The 24181-nt window shown below is 32.6% G+C and overlaps 1 protein-coding gene across 2 annotated transcripts in view; it reads right to left on the bottom strand.

The window, feature by feature from the left end:
* The window catches only part of LOC110021957 (cyclin-dependent kinase E-1), a 62778-nt gene that overhangs the window by 5146 nt on the left and 33451 nt on the right, over window positions 1–24181 (bottom strand). Inside the window, exons 6-15 of one of the 2 annotated variants that reach the window (XM_020720690.1) lie at window positions 22652–22721; window positions 22449–22543; window positions 22179–22212; window positions 22015–22099; window positions 21842–21919; window positions 9366–9413; window positions 3239–3271; window positions 2954–3062; window positions 2016–2231; window positions 1845–1937 (exon numbers count right to left, since the gene is read on the bottom strand). In XM_020720690.1, the coding sequence (XP_020576349.1) occupies window positions 1869–1937; window positions 2016–2231; window positions 2954–3062; window positions 3239–3271; window positions 9366–9413; window positions 21842–21919; window positions 22015–22099; window positions 22179–22212; window positions 22449–22543; window positions 22652–22721 (837 nt within the window). In that variant the 3' untranslated portion in view covers window positions 1845–1868. Of the gene's footprint in view, window positions 1–1650; window positions 1938–2015; window positions 2232–2953; window positions 3063–3238; window positions 3272–9365; window positions 9414–21841; window positions 21920–22014; window positions 22100–22178; window positions 22213–22448; window positions 22544–22651; window positions 22722–24181 lie in introns of those variants that run through there. The other variant, XM_020720691.1, reaches the window with a different exon arrangement.

The following is a 24181-nucleotide window of genomic DNA, read 5'->3' as shown; positions in this document are numbered from 1 at the left end:
AGCTCTCCTCCCGCCAAACATGGCTCATATGTGTTGCATGATATAACCCGTGATAACTCTTCTGCGGGTCGAATCCTTTATTTTTGACTTTATCATGTATTTGACTATAGTCCATAGGATCTAGTTTGTATAAAAAATAAGGTACGTGCACAAGTTCTGAGGCGCATAACACACCGAACCACTAGGAGCAGCTACTCGTGTGCAGTACCTTAATTCTGAATTTATATTCATGTATAGAACTAGAATCGGGCATATATATGCAGAGTACGACCGTTTTTCTTGCTTTTATGAGATATGTTGCAAACCGAGCAACATCGACATGTTATAAATTTTGTTTATCTTGCTTTACTTGTTGCAGTGTGCATGTCATTTACACTTTCTTTGCTAATGGTTTGTCTAGGTTCTTATGAAAAATACAATCTGGACTCATTAAGGACCCTAAAATATATTTTTTTTACAAAAAATCATAATAATAAAATATTCAAGATAAATCAAAATTTAAGATTAAAAATTTCCAACTTAAAATGAGTATTTTCTTACTGTTTTTACTTTTCTACATGACATGCGGACAGGATTTAAAACGGGTTGCATTGCATAACTATTACTCAAATCATTCCAAACAAGGCCTCCACATTTAAATTTAATTTCAAATAATTGAATCATTTTACATTTCCCAATGCGAGCCAAACATAAATTCTATATAGGAGGTTGCATAGTACGCTAGGGTGTTATAGACTCCCCCGACCCAGACAAGGGCGTAAGTCCTTTGTGGCGCGGTTCTAGCTTCGTAACTGGACCCCCTTTCTTTCTACAATCCAGCAGCATCTTCATCATTTAATTGATGAGTATAAGTCTCACCTTCTACAAAATTTACCACTTAGAGGGTCATAGGAACAAGAGTTTTCCTTATTTTGACCTTAGTGCTACCGAGGTTTCATTATATGACGCAATTCATGGATTGCTGACAAGGGATCTCTGGTTAAGTTGAGTCGACTGTTTTCACGACCAGGTAGACTTGGTGTCTTTATAGCTTGGGATGACGGATCTATAGCATCCCGACCCGACTACATCTACATGCTCAGGGATTCCTCCCCTTCCAGTTGAGACCACTTTTGAGCCCTGTCATTCCATTGAAAAATCGTTGGTATCATCTCCTGGGCCCCACATGCCTAGGCGCCGCCGTCCGTAATAGATACGGTGATTCATCCTCTAACCTATGACCCGACACAAGCGTCGAAAGTATCGAGGTTCCCTCACTTAAGATGATAAAAAATCTTTTGGTTTTCTAAATAACCGAATCATAAATTACGTAAGCAAGACTCTTCTTATCCAGAGTATTCTTTTGCATCCCAAGTATACATTCCTTTAGGAGTACTCTTGAAACCAGAACAAATACAAAAAACTTAAATCTCTGGTTGTGGGTTATTGTCGTAGGGTTTTTCTTTACGGATATGCTTCCAAGACATTTTCGATCCGATCTCACTTCGGACGTACGCGCTTGAGTTATCATGCGAAGTTTACCTTATAATAGTTCTCCAGGTTCTTTTTAATTGTTAGTTTATTTTTACCATATTTTCTCTCTGGTTCTCCTCTAAAGAGAGGCTTAATTGGAAAGAGAATTATACGAAGACAATAAGATAAGTTGGCGACTCCAAAAGCTCAACAAAAAGAGCAAAAACACATAACCCCATATTCTTCCAGTAATGACTTAAATTTAATTCAATATCATTATGGCAGCATTTCACAGGGGCTGCCATCACCAGCTCCCACTCAGGAAAACATCTAAAACTCTAGAAAAATAAATATTATATAATGCCACACCAGTGCTTTGGAAAAAAGATTACCATTTGCTGATGAATATTATTATACTAGAACCGCCTCTTCTGTTGGGGGTAGCCTGTATTCTGCATTCCCATTCCAGGATCTTTTCTCCTCAACTAGTCCATAAAAAAAGCATGCATATGGAATAAAAACAAGGTTTAACGGAAATAAACAGATTTAAATTGAGAGACTACCTGCTGTGGATGTGCCTGAGCTGCAGCACCCCGCTGAATAGGAATACCTCCAGGGTTCAGTCCCCCAATGCCAGCTTGGGAGGCAATGTTGAATGCTGCCATGCTAGCTTGTGGCATTCTCTGCATTCCAATGATAGGCATAGGACGTGGAACAGCTCTAGGAGGCACAACTGATGCAGCTGCAACACTCCCAGGAATAGCAACTGCTGCTGATACCTGGATCCCATAGATTGAAATATGACCAACCAGATTAATCTAAAAAAATGTCAAGATTAATTTATGTTATCATAACTTCTGATTTGCTCAGCATGAGCATTGATGAGATTAAGTTATAAGGAATAATCGATTCAATAATGTTTACTGTGTAGTGTTGATGTACTCTTTGTATAGATATAGATCCTAAATCACAAAATTAACAAAAGAAAATATTGAATTAGAAATTTAATAAGCCTGTGCTTGTAAAGTTCCCCTGGACAATCACCTCTTTCAATTAATATTGTTACATCACTCTTCAAGCCTTTTTCATTTGTCAACATAATCATATAACTGAAAAATACTTCCAACCTTTTTTTCCTCGTGAAACAATTTCTTGTTCCCAGATCCCGCTCGATTTAAGTTGCTTTTAGATATTCCCTAATTGTTAAGCTCAATGAAAATTTTGATTTAATTCTATGATTCTTAGTTTGATGTGCATCTATTGATGATAGAATGTGGCACTGTCAATCAGAAGCCCTACCAAGGAAGATTTGAGAGTTGCAGGACCAATACGTTAAAAAACCAATTGGCAGACTCTTCATCTGAAGAATTTGTGAATTAAACTATTTATTAAAGATGCTGGCAATTCAGAACTAAACAACAGGAAAGCATTAAGCATATGTTTGAATTAGTATGGGTGTAAAAAAATGAGCCAATATGCAACTTCATTTATGCTGAAATACCGGTTGAGGTGGCTGGATGCTGGTTGTTCCTTCAAAATCCGTAGAGGTATCAACAGGACGAGCAGGATAATTGATAAATTTCTCTCCAGGTTGTGTTGGTACGAGTGCACTGATGTTCATACAAAAAGTCAAATCTAGAAGTCATACAAGGATGCTTGATATGTAAACGATGTGAGCACATTTATGTTATGCTAATAAACAATAAAACTCTGGCTGCTTCAAAAAAAATTATTTAGAGAACTGCAGATTTTTACAAGAGAAAGCAAGTATAATAGTACAACTTACTTCCGACCCGGTAGAGGATCAATACGGAAGTACCTGTACAAAAATTGTTAAAAAAGTTTTAATATAAACAGATAAGTGTACAGTGTAACCATACTTCATCAAATTTTCATAAATCAGATAGAGTTTCCTAAATGGCCTGTTACCACATGCTGCAAGAAAAACACAAATCAAGCATATAGATACAATTATAATGGAAAACATAGCTCCAAACAAAGCATTATGAAATGCTACTTTGAGAAGTTACTAAATGAGAGTATTAAAAAATATTTTAGAAAGATGTAATGAACAAACTAAAAGTGCATGTCATCAAATGATCCGATAAACTGAATTGGCATTGAAGAAAATCTATGAAAGTAAATTTTAGGTTCAAATAATTTTTTTGATTGGAATTGAAGAGTTAAAAGAGAAATTTATCACCAAGGCTAGCTTAAAAAAACTTTTCAATGAAATTTGAAATGCTAAGGTGATCAAATAATCAGACAAAAATATGTTAGCACTAATGTTTAAAACATAAAAATGTTCAACATTGTGATTATTATAGGAGAATTAAACTTATGGAGTTATGCAATAAAGTTATGATGCCACAAATTAATAAAACTTAGAATTGTTAAACAAACTATACCAAGTTTACAACAACAACACAAGCCTTTATCCCACTAAGTGGAGTTGGCTACATGAATCCTTTTTCTCCATTGTGTCCTATAGAGTCATATTTTCATTTAACTCTAATAAATTAACATCATTTTTATACAAAATGGTCAAGTCTTTTTAGGTCTACCTATGCCTTTCTTAACTTAAGTTGAATCTAAAACATCTACTCTCCTAACTAGATCATTAGAAGGTCATGTTTCTAAGACAACTCTCTCTAATCTTGTCTGAAGATAAATTGAAACTGTGGAGATGATTTTTATGTTAATAAAATAAAAAAAAAAGAAATATAAAGAGAGGAGAAACAATCTTATATGTATAACAAAAGTTAATTTGGTGTGGAATGAGAAAGAAAGAAGAATGCAAAAATAATTTTAGAACTATTAAACATGTGTATAGTAAATCAATTACTATAATAACTTATGGAATAACTATAGAGATACTAGTTATACTAGGATTGCATTAAGAATCAAATTTAAGTGCAGATCTTTTATATTCACTTTGAAGATGCTTATGAAAGGCATTAACAAAAAAAAGAGGTAATATGGTATTCTTTTTGCGAATGACCTATCTCAAACCGGTGACACGTCCATTATAATAAAAGAGAAGTTAAAATAACTGATCAAATGTTTACAAGATAATGTGCATAGCATTAGTAATAATCTTTTAATACTAGTCTATGGAATATTAACAATTACATTCCATATTAATAGAAGATAAAGCGACGCTTAGATATGATAGTTTAAGTATCTTAGAAATATTATTTAGAGGAATAAGATATATATGAGTATATAACCTCTTAACTGCTCCAGGGTTATGGTTTGATGGCTAAAAAAAAAAGTGACTCGAGAGATAAAAGGACAATATAGAGACTAAAAAGTAAATTTTATAACTCTGTAACTAGACTGCCCATATTGCATGGATCCAAGTAATGGTCAATAACAAATTTACGAGTGATAGAGAAGAGAATAATAAAATGAATGTGTAACAAAACTACAATGAATAAATTATGGAATGGTTATTATAAAGAAATGGTTGGAGTAGAATATATTAATGATAAATAATTGAAAATAGATCAATGTAATTTGTACATATTGAATGCTCTTTAAATGGGCAAATAAATTCAATGCTCAAGAATTATGCCCTAATCTAACATGTTAGAAATAAAAATGATAGCCATGGTGAAGTCTACAACTTAAGCAAGTTCAGAAGTTAGTTACTCAATGCTACTAAACCAACTTGGGTGGAACGTTTGCATTATCTTCTTTATTAATTATTTCTATAATTTTTGTATTTTTGTTTCCATTCATGAAATTACATGAATTAAGTAATTCTCGATACCTGGGATTTGGAAGTCCTTGGCTAGCCATGAAGTTGCATGGATATATGCATACATGACTTTCTTCATAGACAAGAAGTTGTATAGATATATGCATACCTGTTACTTCTCTAGAATATGAGCAAGAATATTTTTTAAGAGTCAATTCATTCTCACTTTTTAATATGGTTTAGAAAAAATTATGCAAATGTCTATTTTTCTTCCATAGCTAAATTTGATATGAAAACAAAGAGACAAAACTCGAATTCTTAAGAGACGCCTCCAATCCTAAGGTTTGTTGCTTCAAATCATAATGAAGGGACAGAGGGCACTCTTCTCCTAATTATTGGACACAAACTAAATGGGTATAGCTTCTTTCAATGGCCCACTCCATGTTGATGTTCACTTGTGAGCAATAGAAAGATGACTACTTTATAGGAATTAACACTTAACCAAAAAAGGAATATCCAATATTCAAGGGTTGTAAGATAGAAAATAACATAATGAGACCGTGTTTAATCAATTCCACAACAAACAACACACAGAAAATTTCCCACTTCATGGAACAACCGAGAAAAATCTAGGACTCTGCCAATAAGACATTCAAAAAATGAAAATACTTCACAATCGTTGACAAGGTAACCTCATGTCACTTAAAATCTCAACACTTTGACTCACCATTTGTAACATCTTGATAGATGATTTCAACCAGCATATGAGTTTTTCTAATGAAGGTAAAATTAAAGCTCACCAATAATTCAATCTTCCGTACCACGGTCCATGCTCAATTTCATTAAAAAAAAATCTAAGTTCTAAGAGCCATAATGCCAAAGAATACGTTGAGCGGTTCTAGTGAATTATCTCCTAGATCAAAGCATTATCTACTGAAGCTCATCTATCAACGCACCTCAGCAAAATAGGGACATAGTGTTATCAATAGCAACAAAAGACATTTCATTTGAAGCAGATAGATCAATATCCAAAAATATCTCTAGGGTGAAGTTATTCTTACAACCAGATATCTCATTTGTTGATAGAATGTCTTCTAAAGCTCTTTATTTTCAAATATTGGTTAAAATCTTGCAAGCTTCCATTCCAAACACCAAGATCTCCAATCCCACAAAAGTCTTTGGATATTCAACGTTCAATCATGTTCATCCTCATATCTATAATGTGCTAGACCCAAAATATATCAAATGCCTCTTCATAAATTACTCTCATAAAAAAAAGAGATGCCAGTGTTAATCACCAAAATTAAAAAAAAAACAATTCCATGAATGTAACTTCTTTTAACATCAAACTTGCCACCCTTCTTTCTAAATGCAATGTCAGCTTTGCCACTTGTGATACATGAAGTACTAATCTGAAAAATGGTTTCCATAACTTCTCTGGATACACCTCTATCTCTAATATTTAAAATATATATATAATGATTTTTGATATTTCCTCATCTATTATTAACTTGGATTAAGCCTTTCACTCATAAGAGAAATGATTTCATAAAAAAAAAATTTTTTTTAAATCTTTAGATATCAACAAGATGTCTTTTGCTTCGTTTATGCCCATCTAGAATGAAAGGATATCTTAGTGCATTTCAAGTAAAAAGGACAAGACTCTTTTACTCAACATAATAAACCTAGCTTACTTCTTGATAAAAAATGCAAATGGCAAAAATTTAACAAAATCAACAAGTTTATAGAGGAGAATCATATTGCTTCCTATGCTCATGAATTATTTTCTATTTTTTCTTAATTGTTCATCTTCTATAAAATTTATTTTATGTTATCCAATAGCTTCTTGTAATAGCTTTACAGCTGCAATTTTCTACACCAAGCTTCTAATTAAAAAAGAAGTCTTAAACGAAGTCAAATTTAAGCTAACTTGTCAAATCATTTTTAAGTCAAACTATACCAAGCGTACTTAGACAAAGAGGAGTTTTAGTTTGCTTTAGTCAATCCTAGCAAGGCCATGGTGGCCTGAATAAAGAATGGTTTTCGTATGCTTTGAGGTGAGTTCACGAGAGTTAGGGACACGAAAGAGCTAAGCTTGATTAAGGTGAACACAAGAAAGCAGAAATAAGTTTAAAAAATTAACAAAGGCCAGCCTATGTACAAAATGACAAATATTGGATGCTTAAACAACAATATGAAGCTAACAATGTTGTGTTGCAAATAATTAATAATTCACATGCTACATTAGAACAAGCAAGCCATAGAAATTGAGCAACCAGGTCAAACTGATTTGGTCCAAAACAAAGGAAAGAGGATCCACTCATATTGAGAGTGTGTTGAATGCAGCTCCCAAGGGCCGGCCCGAGACTACAAGTGATATATATGATTACAATGGTTAGAGACAGTTTGACGAGTTTTTAAGGTTGACTAGGGTGAAGCCAGCCAGAGATTCCTTGACCCATATTTTAGAGGTCAATAATAACTAGAATAAATGACTGAAAAATGTGGACTCATAAAGCAAGACTCAAATAGTCCGAATAAGACTAAAGTACCCATATAAGGACTGATATTTATTCATAATAATACTAATGATCATTGATATCTAAAAAAACTCTAGCAAATCCACCAAGGTGAGAATTTGCATGTTGTGAAATCAGTAAGGAATTATTTTATTACGGGAGATTTAAGTGTACTGCATTTCAAATATATGGGTTTTAATTTTTTTAGTATTTGGCTTAAAATAAAACAATTTCAATGTATTTATTTAAGGGTTTTTTAATACATCAATCAATTTCTTTTGGTGAATTTAAAATTCACTTGATTCGGGTGAATCCCAAATTCATCGTGCAATGTGACATATCGTTAGAACCCTCACCATACTCACAACATCACCTTGCGACATTCACAAAGCAAAATGTCCTCATTTTACTCGCAACCTCACAAGACAACCACACCAACGTTAATGACCTCCCATAGTTCTTATGCTCACATGATCTTGCCGCCTCCTAGTACTAGTGACATTGTGCCATCTCCTACAACAATAAAACTTCAGCACCAATCTTTTCTCTAAATCTTTAAAAAAGATATTAAAAAAAAAAAAAAGATTTGTTTTATTCTCAACCAAACACTAAAAAATAATTTCGCACATTTAACAATCAACAAAATACATTTGAGCATTCTAAATAATTCTACCAACTTTAAAAAGCAAATAGAAATTAAAATTCACTTGAATTTTAGATACAACCAAAAAGCACCTAAGAATTTAAAAAAACCTCTTTTACATGGTATTCTATTTCCAAGGCAATCAACAACATAAAAAAAAATGGATGCATAAATTATGAGTTTTGCTCAAATGAGAACCATGAATGCATTTAATTTTAATCAAAAACCATTAGAATTACCACAGGGTGCAAATTGAATGTAACTAAAACTTGACTATTAAAAGCTACATATTGACAATTATCATGAGCAGCGTTTTATGCAGGAAGCAACTACCTTTGCTTCACCAAATTATCAAGAAAATGAGTTACAGAACAGATAAAGCTATGAAGACTAACTTTAAACCACAAATTTCTTCATTTTATTTATATTAACTAACTGAATCAGACCGAATCTATGGCATCAGCAATATCCCGTATGCTTCAACATCATTAATTAAATGAATACTAAACTATCCAAAAGAAAAGCTTACAGTATATATATATACATAATATATATATATATATATATATATATATATATATGTATGTATTAAAGATCTTAAAAGTTGGTTGAGTACATCTAGACATTCTATTTTTTTCAGTATTTTAAATCATTATCATCATTAGTCAATGAGGGACCGATTCCCATTTCCTCGATAAAATATCAAATTGCTTTCAGCCTTTAGGGACTTGTTTGGTGGGAGAGTACTACTAATCAAAAAGATTTGCCTTAGATGTATTAAGATCCAATGGTTCAACATCTTTTGCATTCACAATGGATAATAATGATTTAAAACACTACAAAAAAATTGAATGTCTAGATGTACTCAACCAACTTTAAAAATCTTTAAAATTACCTAGCAATACACGGTAATTTTGAAAATACAAAGTCTCTACTATTAATTGTAGCTAGCATCTACACACATTCATATGGAAAGGTAAATCCAGCAACATTATATACAACATCCTACAGAAAAAGAAATAATCAAGTGAAGGATTATAAACATTACTCGTGTTCCAAAGCCTGTGCGGCAGTTATACGTTTCTGTGGATCATATCTGCAATGATATATCAATTGTTTTGTGAGAATCAAGTTGATTAACAAGGATGCATTCACCATAAGTTGAGTTAGATGTTGCAATAATTAAATCGTATAAAACACAATGAACTACATTGATTCGAGAAGAAATTTTTTTTGTAATGCAATATTAGGTGCAATGGGTGGGTACAGTACAACAAAAGAATAATAACCGTTCAGTAAATACTCAATCGAGTTTTTCCAAGTTTTTCTGCTAACCAACCAAATATTGTACAGACTGTCAAAAAGAGGGTATTAAATATGAGAGATTAAAACAGAAATTCAATTAGTTTATAAAAATAAAGAAAAGATAGCAAACCTTCCACAAAGTTTACCAAAAAAAATCTAAACAAAGCAAAAAAAGAATTATGGAATAATGGATGTGCATCTTACAATCCACTCCAAGAAAGGCGGATGTGAATCTTCCTTTTTTTTTTAACTTCAAGTTTTCCATTTTATTCAATGTGAATCTAAGATAAATTATCATTTTTAAACTTGTTTAAACGAAGCAATTCGGATAGAGATAAAAGGTAATTTTTTTCTAGCAAGAAAATAGAAAGGAAGCTTCCATCATAATTACACGCCCACCTATAATGTTCATTAGAAATGTCAAACTTCTCATAAATGCCTACAAAGTTAAATAAATGTGTGATAGTTGGGTGGCTGGGAAGAAACATGGTTACTTTATCCGTTTTGTTCCTAAACCAGTAAATTTCTGACTACAACATACCAGGATATGCATAGGGATGATGATGCAAGATGAACGAGGATCTAGGGCATGTTGACGTAGATTTAAAATTAAGTACATGAAAATCACACAAACAAAAATTTATACATAAAAAACATTCAAGTTTTAACAACTTTATGTTACTTCAAATGAAACCCCATATGAAGAAATCCACACAGATAATGACTAATAACATGCTACTAGACAAAATGCATGGAAATTTTAAAACATAAAAATCATATAACCAATTAAAAATGATTTCATCATAGAAACAAAAGTTGTATTAGACTTAACTAAAATCAATTGCATGTGCAAGCCATCAGCGAGATTTAAGATTATAAATAAGATATAAGTAAAAGAAGTCATAAATCAAGCCTCCAATATGAACATAGAGACGACACCTTCCAAAATCCTCTAACCTCCAACTTTAACTAAGATAAAGAACTGTGAATCAAACTAGAAATTTATTCAGAAACATTTAATTAAGACTTTAAATGCCTCAAACTGCTTTTAGAATCACAACATGTTCACAATTTTACAATAAAAAAAGAAATAAATAAAGTAGTACTACTCCCATAATTCTTGAAGAGATAACTCCTATTGCTAAATTTGCATAGGAGATAAACTTCCGATTGATTGTTAAGAAGCAAGACCGCCTACCACTAATACTGGATCAAACAAAGAAAAATAAGCATACAATAGTACTTTAACAGCAAGACAGAAGATCATTCATTCTTGCTAAAGCCAAAAAGTCCACAACTGCTAAAAAATCATTTGCCAAAACTGCACAATCTTGATGAAAATCATTGGATTTAGGAACTATAGGAATATCATACAAAAAGTTCAAAGGATAATAATTTTGATGATTTTTTTTGCCAAATTTAAGAGTTGAAAAACTTGTTTGATGCATTTTTTTTTTATGTATTTCATTGTGCTTCTCATCCTAAGTCACAACATCCAACATCAAATTAAAATTGAAGCTTATGATTGAGCTATCATATCAACTAAATGTATAAAATAAAAATTAGGTCAATCACAAAATTTTATTATAAAAGATTCCACTCAACTAAAATCGAGTAAAAATGTAGTTCAAAAATGAACACGGCATAACTACTATGAGAAAATAAATTATATTCCTTTATTTATAGGAGTTATAAACTTTAGAAATTTTTAGGTTGGATTGATAATTCATATACTTTTTAATATCACCAAGTATTTATAGGAGTTATAAACTTTAGAAATTTTTAGGTTGGATTGATAATTCATATACTTTTTAATATTACCAAGTATTTGATTTTGAAAGAATTGAATATTCTAAATCAAAACTATTTAAGTCAAGCTCAATCTTATTGAAAAATTATTGCAAATGAAAGTAAACCAAAAATGGGTAAAAAGAGAACGTTGAATTAATATCAATATTTTTTTTCATTTGGCACAGATATGGATAGACTCCGTGAACAATTTAAGCATTATAAACAAGGTAAATAGAATTATAAGAGTAATATAATGTGTTTTAAGAGTTTTGTACCTAAATAATATTTTCATCTAAGACTACTTTTATCGTTATTTGTTTAAGTAAAAAACATACATAGATCCGAGATTTTAGCTCAAAGTCTATAAATTGATTAATAGTTGAATCAATTTTGGCTTAGTGTGAGCTCAAATAAGCTAAACAAGCCGAGATATGATGCAATTTTTTGGCTCGGCTAGACATTTGAGTAAATTTTGAGTTGGGCTTGGATTAAATTGAGCCAATTAACTTAAAAAATAAAAGGTAAATATATTTTTAAATTTTATGTATGCATATATGTGCATAAGAGAACATTGCAAATTTAAATAAATGATTATTTAATATTTTTAAATTTTTTAAATTTTAAAAAGGGAAAATAAATTATTTTGAGTAAGCTCGATATCAGGTTGATTGGAGTCCACTTGGTTCAAATTGAATTAATTGATCCACAAGTTGATTTTGAGCCAATTTATATCTTTGAATCAAGGCTAAATAGACTTGAAATTGAATAGATCTCAGATTAATTTCAACTCGATGAGCTTATTTGATTCACTTTTGGCTCGCTATAAATTTAATGATAACAAATTCTATATAATTCTCCTAATGGTTTCCCAAGTAATTTTAAGGATATTCATATTGCAGAAACCAACAAGATGAAAAGTGATTTCCAGTAAGCAAAATGGATTGCTTGCATGGAGGGATGAGCTCAAAGGAATAAGTAAAGAAAAATCAAAAAGAATCAATACGCCAAGCTTTTGGGTATGGCTTAGTATAATTGACTTAAAATTATTGTAGATGCATTCTGATTTACCAATGGTCTCAAGGATGACAAATACTAATAAAATTAATTGGAAATATTCAAAACTTATTTTTAAACTTATAAAAAAATTACTTTATAATTTTTTGTGCATTTAATTAGTTAATTTAATTATTTAATATTTTCCCTTACACAAAATTTAGTTCCAAATATTATTTTATTTTATATGCTTAATTACTCATCACCATGATTTTGATCATATATGATGCATTAATTGATCCCAAGTTTCTTAATACATCAATTAAGATTGTTTTACGCACTTAAATAATATTAATTTTTTCCATTAAATGATTAATTAAGTAAAATAACTTAATTTGAATGTCTTTAATTTTCCTTAATTAAGCATTTGTATTGTTAAAAAATTTACCTGAATTTGCATGTTCCTTTCATTTCATTAAATTTGCTTAAGTTGATTAAATGTTTATTATGTACTATATAGGCAGTTATGTTATAGCTAATGAATTTAGAATGAGTTTGAATTCCATTGAATTCATTAAATTCATCACATGCACCTTGATATAAAATGCAATATACTTGTGCATATATTTACTAATTTATCATTAAAAAAACTTCACAAAAAATTACACTCATCATCTGTATGGATAAAACAACTAGTGTCGAACAAACTCTAGCATGACCCATTGAAATCCTGTTGTATTCTAGCTATGATGATAATGGCTAGTAAAATAGCCACAGGAGATGTTTTAACCAACCATTTGTTGACCTCATTTTTTAGGTCATTATTCTTTAGAATCCTAAGATCTAGCTCTAGGAGTTCCTATTGACCATCTTAGAAAACTAGAATTGGGACCCACCCTTTTTAGAAATTCCAGCTACTTCCTATTTTCCTGTAATGTCAAGCATTTATGGTCTTAAAATCATTGTCTTATGAACGAACGGTTAAGGCTATTGTGTGGAGACTCAGGGAAAAATTCTCAATGAGATTTCAAGGCCATTTCAAGCCCTAGGAAAACCTCGTCAGGACTTTGTCGTCACATACACTCACCAAATGCACAGAATTCACTAAGTTGCACAAAATCGGACTTAAATTGAGCCTAAAGGATGTGTGAAAATGCGAACTTCTCCGGACGACCTCCGATGACGAAATGGACTGCGCCAACGGGTCCGGGACACCAATTTTAGTAGGAAAAGACACTCATATTGTCATATTTCCAACACGAGAAAATGACACGTAAATCGATGAATTCGTCAAAATAACTTCCGACGGTGAAACGGACCGCGTCAGCACTTCCGGAAAGTCAGAATTGTCTAAAAAGGACATTTAATTTTCTACAATCCAACGCACGGATAAGAGGCACAAAGCAAATTTTATTTTTCAAAATAATAAATATTTTTATACTTATATCACTATTTATCATAATAAACCGTAAATCCTATTTACGTCTCCACCCGAAACTCTCACCCTTTGTTCGACCCATTCACGGGTTCGAACAAGTCTTGCGCTCGGCTCGCCTCTCTCGGTCGTGCCTTAGATTCCCGCGGGCAATCCACGCGACTTTCCTTTGTCGTTCTTGCTCGCGGCACATCTCCTCGAGCTCCCCCTTGACTTTTCGACTCTCCAATCGCAAGGAATGGACTGGCCGACTCTTCTCCTTCTCTCTTTCTCTAGGCTTTTGTTTCTCCTTCTTTATTGTGACGTTTCAATCCCTGTTTTTTTATTCGGCAGTGAGGCGGTGGTAGATAGTTGTTTCCCCTCTCTTCTCTGTCTATAAAAGAGCTTCATAAAACACTGTTTTGGGTTGTTGAAATTTTCTTGAGATAAAGAGAGGTTGTGTCTTTTGTTGTTTAAGGCTTTAGAGGAGAAAGCTCTCTTAAAATCATTTCTAGACTAAGTTCTTGTGCGTTGGAAGTGTGGAAGATTCGTGGATTGTTGTTTCCTGAAGAATTTAGGAAGGGAGGCTCTGTCGAAATCTCTTCTCAACTAGGATCCTCTGTGCTGGAAACTGAGGAATCGTGGGTGGTTGTTTGCGTGAGGCTCTTAGGAAGGATTTTTATGGGAGTATTTTCCTTGAATCTGTTTTACAGTGCTTTGTTTAAAATCTGCACTAAAAAGGTATTCTTCTCCTCTCCTCTAGTTTGCACTATTTTGGATGGCATAAAAATATTTCTCATCTCTTTTAAAGCATATCGAAGCAAGATTTGGGTCTGTTCTGAAATTTAAGCATGAAATGGTTCCTATAAACATTAAAATGTAGCATGCTATGGTTCCTTTCTCTTCTTTTTATGCTTAAGACATATGGTATGCATGTTATGGAAGTTTTAGTTGCTATTTATGGGATACATGTTAAGATTAGCTTCAAAGTTGGATGATATGTTGGATCTAAAAAGGCATGTATATTTATAGATTTTTGTTATTTACTCCTATTTGAAACATATGCTGGAATAATATTTTGAGATATCAGGTTCCAAGAGGAAATTTTTCTCTGATTTTAGCCCATTTGGAAGGCTCGGCTTTGGTTTCATGTTGGCTGGAAATTGCATCACGTCTAGTCCATTTAGAGGGTTCGGTTTTGGCTCTATTAAGATGGAATCATGAATGGAAATACTTCTCTGTTTTCCTCATTTGATATGCTCGGTTTTAGTCATATTGGACTGAATAAATGCTGGAAATTTTTTCCCTGTTTTGGCTCATTTGGATGAGCTCGGTTTTGGCTTTTGAAGTTGAATCCTTGTTGGATTTTTTTTTCTCTGTTTTTTGGCTCATTTGGTGGTCTCGGTTTTAGTTCTTTTGAAATGAGTAAATGCTAGAAATATTTTTTTTTGCTTGCCCTCCCATGGGGCTGGACTTGTTTTGCCCCTGTGTTGGGCTGGGTTTTGCCCCTTTGCTGTTCAGTTTGCCCCTTCTTTGGGATCGGTTTTAGTTCTTTCGAAATGGGTAAATGCTGGATGTTATTTTCTAAATGTTGGATGTCATTTTCTGGGTTGCCCCTGTGTTGGGCTCGGCTTGCCCCTATGTTGGGCTCGGTTTGCCCCTTCTTTGGGCTCGGTTTGGGCTCCTTTTGGTGATTTATGTTGGCTGAAATCCCTTACTGTTTTGGACCATTCCATGGGCTTGGCTTGCCCCTGTACTGGGCTCGGTTTGCTTCTTTCTTGGGCTCGGTTTGGGCTCCTTTTGGTGATTTATATTGGCTGGAATCCCTTACTGTTAGAAGTATTCCTTGAGCTTGGCTTCACTCTTGCTTGGATTTGGTTTGTATCATGTATTGGGTGCGATTTTGCCTTTCTGCAGGGTTCAGGTTGGCCCTTTGCTGGGCTCGGTTTGGTGATTTATATTGGCTGGAATCCCTTCCTGTTAGAAGTATTCCTTGGGCTTGGTTTCACTCTTGCTTGGATTTGGTTTGAATCATGTATTGGGTGCAGTTTTTCCCTTCTGTTGGGTTCAGGTTGGCCCTTTGCTGGGCTCGGTTTGGGCTTCTTTTAGTGATTTATGTTGGCTATAATCTCTTACTGCTGGGATTATTCTTTGAGCTCGTTTTGACACTTTTGTTGGGCATGGTTTGGTTGGGGTCTCCTCTTTAATGCTCCTTCTCCTAAGGTTTTATTAGTAATCAAGTTTGTCATCCAAAAATGCATGAATTTCAATATCTAACTCTATATGGGAGTGTTTAATATGAGTATTCTCATGCCTTAGATGATGAAAACGGGTTCGGTCCTAATGATCTATAATAGTTTGTTCATTCACTCTCTTATGTATATCAAATACAATGCAATGGTATTACTTATGGTGGCTTTCCTCTTTGCTGTGAAGTCAGTTTTGGTGAAGTCGGTTGTTGTTCTTGCTGTCCCTAATCCTGAGCTTTAAGTGTGAAGGCTTTCCTCCTATTGCCTCTACTCGTGGGTCTATTTTGTGATGGCTTTTCTCTTCTTCCTGTCCCTACCCGTAAGCATTTCAACTAGGCTGATTTCTTTTATCTTGCCTGGTTGTTTTCTGTTTTGCTCCTTTGTCGTGAGTTTGGTTGGGTGGCTTTATTCTGTTGCCTTTGTCGTGAGTTTGGTTTGGTGGCTTTGTCTGCTGCCTTTACCCGTGAACATCCCAGTTGATTCTCTGTCATGTTTGACTGATTCACTGTTGTTCCTGACTGTAAACATTTATATGGGTAATTTCATGGCTTATTTGACATAAAAAGTTGTTGATTAAAGATGGCATTGAATGGATTTGATATTGGCATGGCTTTTGGAAATTTAGAAAGTTGTTTCCTATGGATTACTCTCTTTCGCTTTGTGACATATGAAAAGTTCTTGAAACTTTATTTCGAGAAATCATGAAGTTGATATAAATTGAATTCATGAAGGGTTTGGAAATTCATAAAATTGTCATTTGAAAAGGATAATCTTTTGGGGTTGATCCAATTAAATACAATTTGAGAAAATGATATCATTTTTGGATTGATTCAAGGATCTTGGACTCTCTTTTGAGGATTGTTTCACCCTTCTTGTCTTTCGATCTTTTGGGTGAATCAATTCCTCCTCTATCTCATCCTCATTTTTGTTCTTTTTTTCCTTGCTTCTTGGTTCGGTTTTATGTGTTTATGCTTGATACATAAGTGCTCATGTATAACATTTTGTTATATGTGAAACCATCAAGCAAGGTCGCAAGTAGGTCAGTTTTGTTTTGGGGCGTAGGGCGATGATGACAAAGGCACATCGGTGGTAGAGCGGAATGATATCTCATCCTACAACAACATGACTCAATTATGGAACCTAATGAACTGTAGGATTAAAGTATCATTCACCGACATAAGATTAGATGGGGACCCGAACCTTCTTAAGATGTTGGTGGTCCTACGTTCGACAGCGTGATCAACTCGTGTACAACTGTACATTCCAAAACTTATAAGAATATATATGATAAGAACAGGTACAATATTTATAAAATATTTTCATTATAAAAATTAATACAACTTTCTTTGTGTATGCCCGAAATCTATATGCATACTAAAATAATATAATAAGTTTCAAATATATATTACAACTTGGTTGTTCACCTGTTGATTACCGGTTCTGGGCTAAGGAGTATCCTCTTATGTTAGGTTTAGTAGGATATTTTTCTAGTGGAGTGGCGGGCTTTATATATTCGAGTGACCGAGTACCCTTCGACGCACCTCGAATACAAATATATTATATTTGAGCTTAGCCCCGACCTGAGTGCTTGCGGTCCCCTATTTTTGGATTTTTTTCATACGTTTTATTGAAATTTTTGGACAAAACACTCGTAGTCTTTTCTCCGGAATTTCTCCCAAGGTTTCGATAGTTTTATTTGAATTATTCTTCACTGATTTTCTCGAGTTTTTCTGTCATGGATTATTTGTTGATTTTCTTGAGTTTTTCCAGGCAATGTTTCTTTTGTTTAAACAATGAATGCTAGCTAGCTTAAAGGAGTAGCAGGTCTCCCAAATATACAGGTTTGATTTACATTACAACATTTTATTTCACAGCATGTTATATTGTTCTCTTAGCATGTTATATTGTTCACCTAGCATGTTATATTGTTATCTTCTTTTATACTGCATGTTTTATTGCTTTGATATACACTATACCTTAGTATAGGAAAACCTAGTGGTTACATAGGATTGATAATAAACCTGAAGTTGCTACGACGAAGAGCTTGGAGCGAACACCGTGGGCAGCGCAACGAGGAACAACTTCAAGATGGATCTGCAACATCAAAACACATTCACATTTTCTTTAGTTTAAACAATAACCTATAGGATTTCGAGGTGTTTGTCTAGCACAACGTAAACACTCACATATCACTTTTAGGCTTTTGTATAACCCTATTGTGCAATTATAAGTCCTAACACTTTTAGGATTCCGAAGTTACTGTACGGTACAGTGTAAATCCTCCTATATTTTTAGGCTATTTGTACGATCAAATATCGTGCAAATATAAGTCTTAAATTCTAAATAAATTACAGGATCAAACATTAAATAACATCATTTCAAAGACATAAAGCCAAACAATAAAATAGTTGGGAAGTCACCAGGGTTCTCCGTGGATCTGTGATATCCCCTACTATTCGCTCATTTAGATTCCTTAAAATAACAGTTCCTATTTGAACCACTTCCGGTTGATTTTCCCGTGTCCAATATTGGAAACCTAAACTTTGAAATCTGGAAGGTAAAATCACTGATCTTAATCGAGAGTTTTCTTGAGTGGCCCCAGTCATTTATGATACACTTAACTATAGGGGTTTTCCTCTATAGGAAACTTGGAACCCAGATAAAATAAACCCTATCTAATCTCTATATTAGGTAGGGGAACTTGTTGGCCTCATATAAAAATATTTCGCTGACTAAGCAGATGTCACAAATTCTTTTGTTTAGGTGATTGAGTTGTTACTACAAGTGATATGTTTATTCTTCGGGATAAGTGTATTACTTTTGGTATTGCGCTCCGTCATCCAAACTATTCAAAATGTGAGACTCGTTTGGTCTCATCTATTTTAAAATTAAAAATGTTACTTTCAAAAAATCATATTTATTCTTAAATTATTAACATATTTTACAAAATTATATCTTCTTTAAAAATCATAAAATCACCATCTTATCTTTTTTTAAAATTAAAACGGCCGACACCATTATCGATAGCTTTTTAAGAGAATTTGTGACAAGTTTAATTATATCTTAATAGGCGAATTAGAACTTATTGGAGCATATAAATACCCTCATATATTTGAACTAAAATGGCTAGGTAATATATTTTTGGAATTTTCAAGTAATAAAATAAAGAAGTACGCATCAACATCATGGAACTTTCAAGGCTTCTATTTGGAAAAAAAACATTTCTCTTAATATCCAAGGATTATTATAAAAGTGTTTTTCTGCTCTCTAAATTTTCATAACTTGTAATAAAAATTAAGTTAGTAGGTGAATGCCTTTTTCACCACTCAGATTCAAGAGAACTTTAGTTATGTTTATTAGTTGTAAACTTTAGTACCTGTGCGAAGTGAAATTAGGTGGGTGTGCTTGTCCTTCAAAAATGATGCAAAGGTTTCTTTGCCCTGTCGAAGAATGAAAGAATGAACTTGTGTAAAGTTTTATGTAGTTGAATCCTAAGTTGGTGGAGAGCCAAGAAATGGATGCAAGTCAATTAGAGATGAAATCACATAAAAATCTATCATGCAATATCCTTGTAGCTTAAATTTAATTTCTTATCAATTTAATTAATTTATTATATACTCTTGAATTTTTATATGGTGAATGCAGTATATGTTATTATGCTCTAGTGTTGAATAGATTGTTAATCTTGTACTTAAATTTCTATTGCTAACACTTGTTGCACAACTCTCTTTAGATGATCATTCATACTAAGGTCTGTGCACTTGTAAACATAGGTGCTTAATACAATAATTCTTAAAGCTTGTGTGGTAGAGTCACTCATTTACAATATGCTCAATTGGCATAAACTGACACACAAATTAAATCAGTAATCTACACCAGAATTGCAATTATGTATTGTCCTTATAAGATTTAATCAAATGATTATAAGTATGTGTTACATAGTATTCATAAGTGTAACATTTTTTATGATGAAAAATACTTATACACTCTTAATATTTAGTTTATTCACGGTGGAAAATAAGAAGCAAATTTTTATAGGATTAATGTTTGCAATTGTTTGTAAGTAAATTTATTTGTTATGAATTTACATTTTAAGTTTCTTATATATTAAACTTATTTGACATAGTTGCCAGATTAATTCATGCAAATATTTTTTGTTAATTTCAACTTTAGAGTATTTGTAAAATTAAATATCTATTATTACTAGTCATATTGTATTACTTGTGCATACTAATAAACTAATAAATAATTGTTATAGATACATTAAGGATAAGCAGTAAATGCAAAAAAAAATAGTTGTAACAGATAAAGATGATCAATAAAATATCATGTATTTTTTGATAGGTAGACAACTCTACTAATGGCTTGTGCATGGAAGGCAATAATTCTAAAGGGATGAACTTAACTTTGTTAGAAAAAATGATCATTTTTTTTTTTTTGATATTAAATTTAAAAGGGCCATTGATAAAGCATAATGTTGAGACAATGAACTTATATCAATAGTCGTTATAACCAACAGGCTAGGTTATGACCTAATAAAATGAAATAAATCAAAATCCATGCCAATATAATGACATTTCTGTGACAGAGAATATTGAGAATTAAAATTCAAAATAAAAATGAAGCAAATGTAAATATAATTTTGCATGGTATAGTGACTTATAAGAATTATCAATAGCAATTATGTTTACTTAGGACAATTATTATATCTATTATTCATATGCATATTTTTTTATTATGTAAGTATCAATGCATGGTTACCTATTTTATTGTTGTTACTCATGTTAGTCACGAACCAGCATACTCGTTACCCTTCTTTATGTATGTCTGAATTTTATTTTTGGCATTATTTTTATCTCACTAAGCACGTAACTTACCCGATAATATAAAATTGGTTTTTAGAAAGAGGTAAGGAGTAAGTGAACTGTTAGCCAAGTGATCAATCATTCTATATAGATTTTGATTGTAAAATTCTAAGAAGTTATATAAGACTTCAGAGGTAAGCATGATTTCATATTTATTTTTTTATAAGCTTTGTACTTTATTTAAGGATTATTTAAATGCTTCCATGTTTGATATTAATGATTCTATATTTAAAGATTTGAAATGTAAGAGTTCGCTTTTGATGATTTAGTAAGATTAATTTTCCACTCACTCGAATCCTGATGACTACAAGTGAAAATGAGTGTTAGCGAAAATAGTCTAAATCGTCCTCTTCTATTACACTTTTAGTTGACTTGAAGGGGTTCAACTGGGATGTGATATTTAATATGACTAATTTAACTTAATTTATGTCTATTGCACTTTTAGTTAATTTAAAGGGGGTCAACTTGGGTGTGATATTTAATATGCTAAATTAACTTAATTTCATAAATTTACTTTCATTAAAACGAATTACTACCTACTTTCATCCCATCCCTCCAAATTCAAACCAATACTTGACCAAATGAATATGTTCGTCTTGTTCCAAAAATCATCTTATATATAGGGGTTGTATAAACAATTGATGGCGGATGTATCAAAGTTATTTTGCTCTGGGATGATAATTTTTTTTTGAAATAATTAATTATTACTTCGACCATTTTGAACTTTTTTTAAACAATGGCTCCCAATTAGCTACCATGTTGGATTCATCAAACATATTACGATCACACTAATTTTCACAAACACTTGTTGTAAAACAAAGATAATACAAACTGATGTGTGAAGAAACAACAGTAATAAAAACAATAATATTGAATGAGGTGTCAATAAATTGTAAGAAATACATACTCAAGCATTTTTGAAAGAAGATCATATGCAGGGCTTTTCGGAGGTAAATGAACATAGCTGTGGAGGCATGAGCTTTCACTGCACATAATTTAAAAAAATAAATAGGCTTGCATCCTGCACAACGTTAGCACAGAAAGCTACTGGTTAATTTATCAACTGATTAAAAAACTTACTACTTAACCGTTTGAATATGATGCTGATCACTCTGATAATGCGGCAGATGCACTAGTGTAGGCCACTTTTCAGGGTTAGGGTTCCCTGAAGTAAATAAATTTAAGTACATATAGTCGTATAAAAGTGTGACTAAAGTTCAGCCACAAAAGTGTTGTTTTCTTACCTAATACCTTGAAAATCTTGTCCAGCTGATCAGCCTGACATCACCACGACAACTATCAGTTAAGGTACAATGGTATAATTGTGGCATGTTACTGGTCTTTTGGAGTCAATGCAATGAAAGAGATGCAACAAGAAAATTTGAAATATATCTCCATAAATACCAGTGCTGATGAGTTCAAAATAAATTCACCATGTAATAGATAAATAGATAAAGATCAACCAGGAATAAAGAACAAGTCCAAAAAGGGAGTGCAAGAGAGGCCATTTATACCTGGAAAGGATTAGGCGTGCCTTTGACTTCCGCCCCTTGAAACAATGGCTTAAGCGTCAGTAGTTCAGCAAAAATACAACCCACCGCCCACATATCTACATGTAATGTGTAAAATAAGTTTAAAATTATAAAATAACCCTACAGCATAATAATCAACTTTGAAATTATTAAAAAAAACTTCTAAATCAAGATAACCATCCTACCAACAGCACTCGTATAGTGCTTTCCTCCAAGGAGAAGCTCAGGAGCTCGATACCAAATAGTTACAACAACCTGTCAACAAGTTTGCATAAAACTATTAACAACAAGGGAATAAGCTGAACGCACAAGGACAAATAAGTAGGTCCACTAAAAAATAGTCTCACCAATATCATAGAATCTATGAAGAAAAGAAACTGAATTCACATCATGGGAAAAGCGGTTTAATTGGTATCAAAAGCGCCATTACCACCGCAACCAAACCTAATAATTGTTTAGAAACAAGCCTTCTAAATGTTCCCATGCAATCTAGTGTATCTAGTGTTTTAGGCAATAAATCCACTTTTTATTTTCATTTTCTTAATATTTTTTGAAGTCCTACTCTGAGAATTGGGCCAAAAAATAGTCAGAGCGTTGTTAAAATAGTGGGTATAGTTCCTATTAAAAATTTATGATCTTAGAGAATAGACTCTAGTGAAGTCATAGGCGTATAATGCAGCAATATAATTCTTTCAAAGAAAAATGTAAATTATTACAAAAGAACATATGGATCAATAATAACAAGGTTAGTAATTGCACAAAAAACCCTATGATGAAAAAAATTTTATACCGAATGTAGCATACCGCATGAATGAAAGAGAACGTGAATTTATAAAATACACCAAAATAGCTGAAATAAACCTGGTGATGATGAGTATGATTTTGAAAACTGTCAGTTATAGCCTGCCACTTTAATAATAAGTGATTTGGGATAAATCTTGATTCACGCCTTATTGCTATGCCTCTTGTCCAGACAGTACCCATGCCCAGTTTAAATAAATAAGTTTATCATAATTACCCTCAATTTCAACTTTTATTAGGACTTCCATTAATATGTTTAAAACCTTGCGTTGATACAATTCCTTTTTATTTCAATGGCAATAATTTAACATCAAATTTGCACATGCATTCAGCATTTTGATCCTAATATATTACTTAACCTCTAGTTGCTTAAAAAACACGACCTGATCAATTCGATCAGGCACTCGCCATCTATTTTCATTGTTCAACTGTTTGACAACATGAGAAACCCAAAGGCCCCCCCCCCCCCCCCCCCCCCCCTCGCCTCACTTTCGCACACCAACCCACATTTTGGAAATAAAATTCGAAAAAAAAAACCTCCAAAAAATTGGAAATAAAATTCGAAAAAAAAACCTCCAAAAAATAAGTCAAGCATTTTCCGAGCAACGAACATGGTACTTTTCTGCAACACAAAAAACCTTAAAAAAAATTGTTTATGACATATAATTAATTAATAGTAAATATTACAAAGCTAGTAAAGAACAAAATGGGGCAATAAAAAATTTGACTTTTCCAAAAAAATTTCATACAAAATTATGCCTGGCAGCGCAACCAACTACAAAAAAAAAAAAGTTAATACATAATTGCTGATGGATGACACGTATAAAAAAAAAATTGAGCATCATAAAATTCCCAAGAGAAAACTAAGGGCCCGTTTGGGGCAGCTTATAAGTGCGGGCGGCGTTTTGAAAACG

Source organism: Phalaenopsis equestris, unplaced genomic scaffold (assembly GCF_001263595.1).
Source record: "Phalaenopsis equestris unplaced genomic scaffold, ASM126359v1 Scaffold000154, whole genome shotgun sequence".
Taxonomy (NCBI): domain Eukaryota; kingdom Viridiplantae; phylum Streptophyta; class Magnoliopsida; order Asparagales; family Orchidaceae; genus Phalaenopsis; species Phalaenopsis equestris.
Note: the sequence above shows the minus strand (reverse complement) of the source record. Positions and strands in the feature narration are given on the sequence as shown.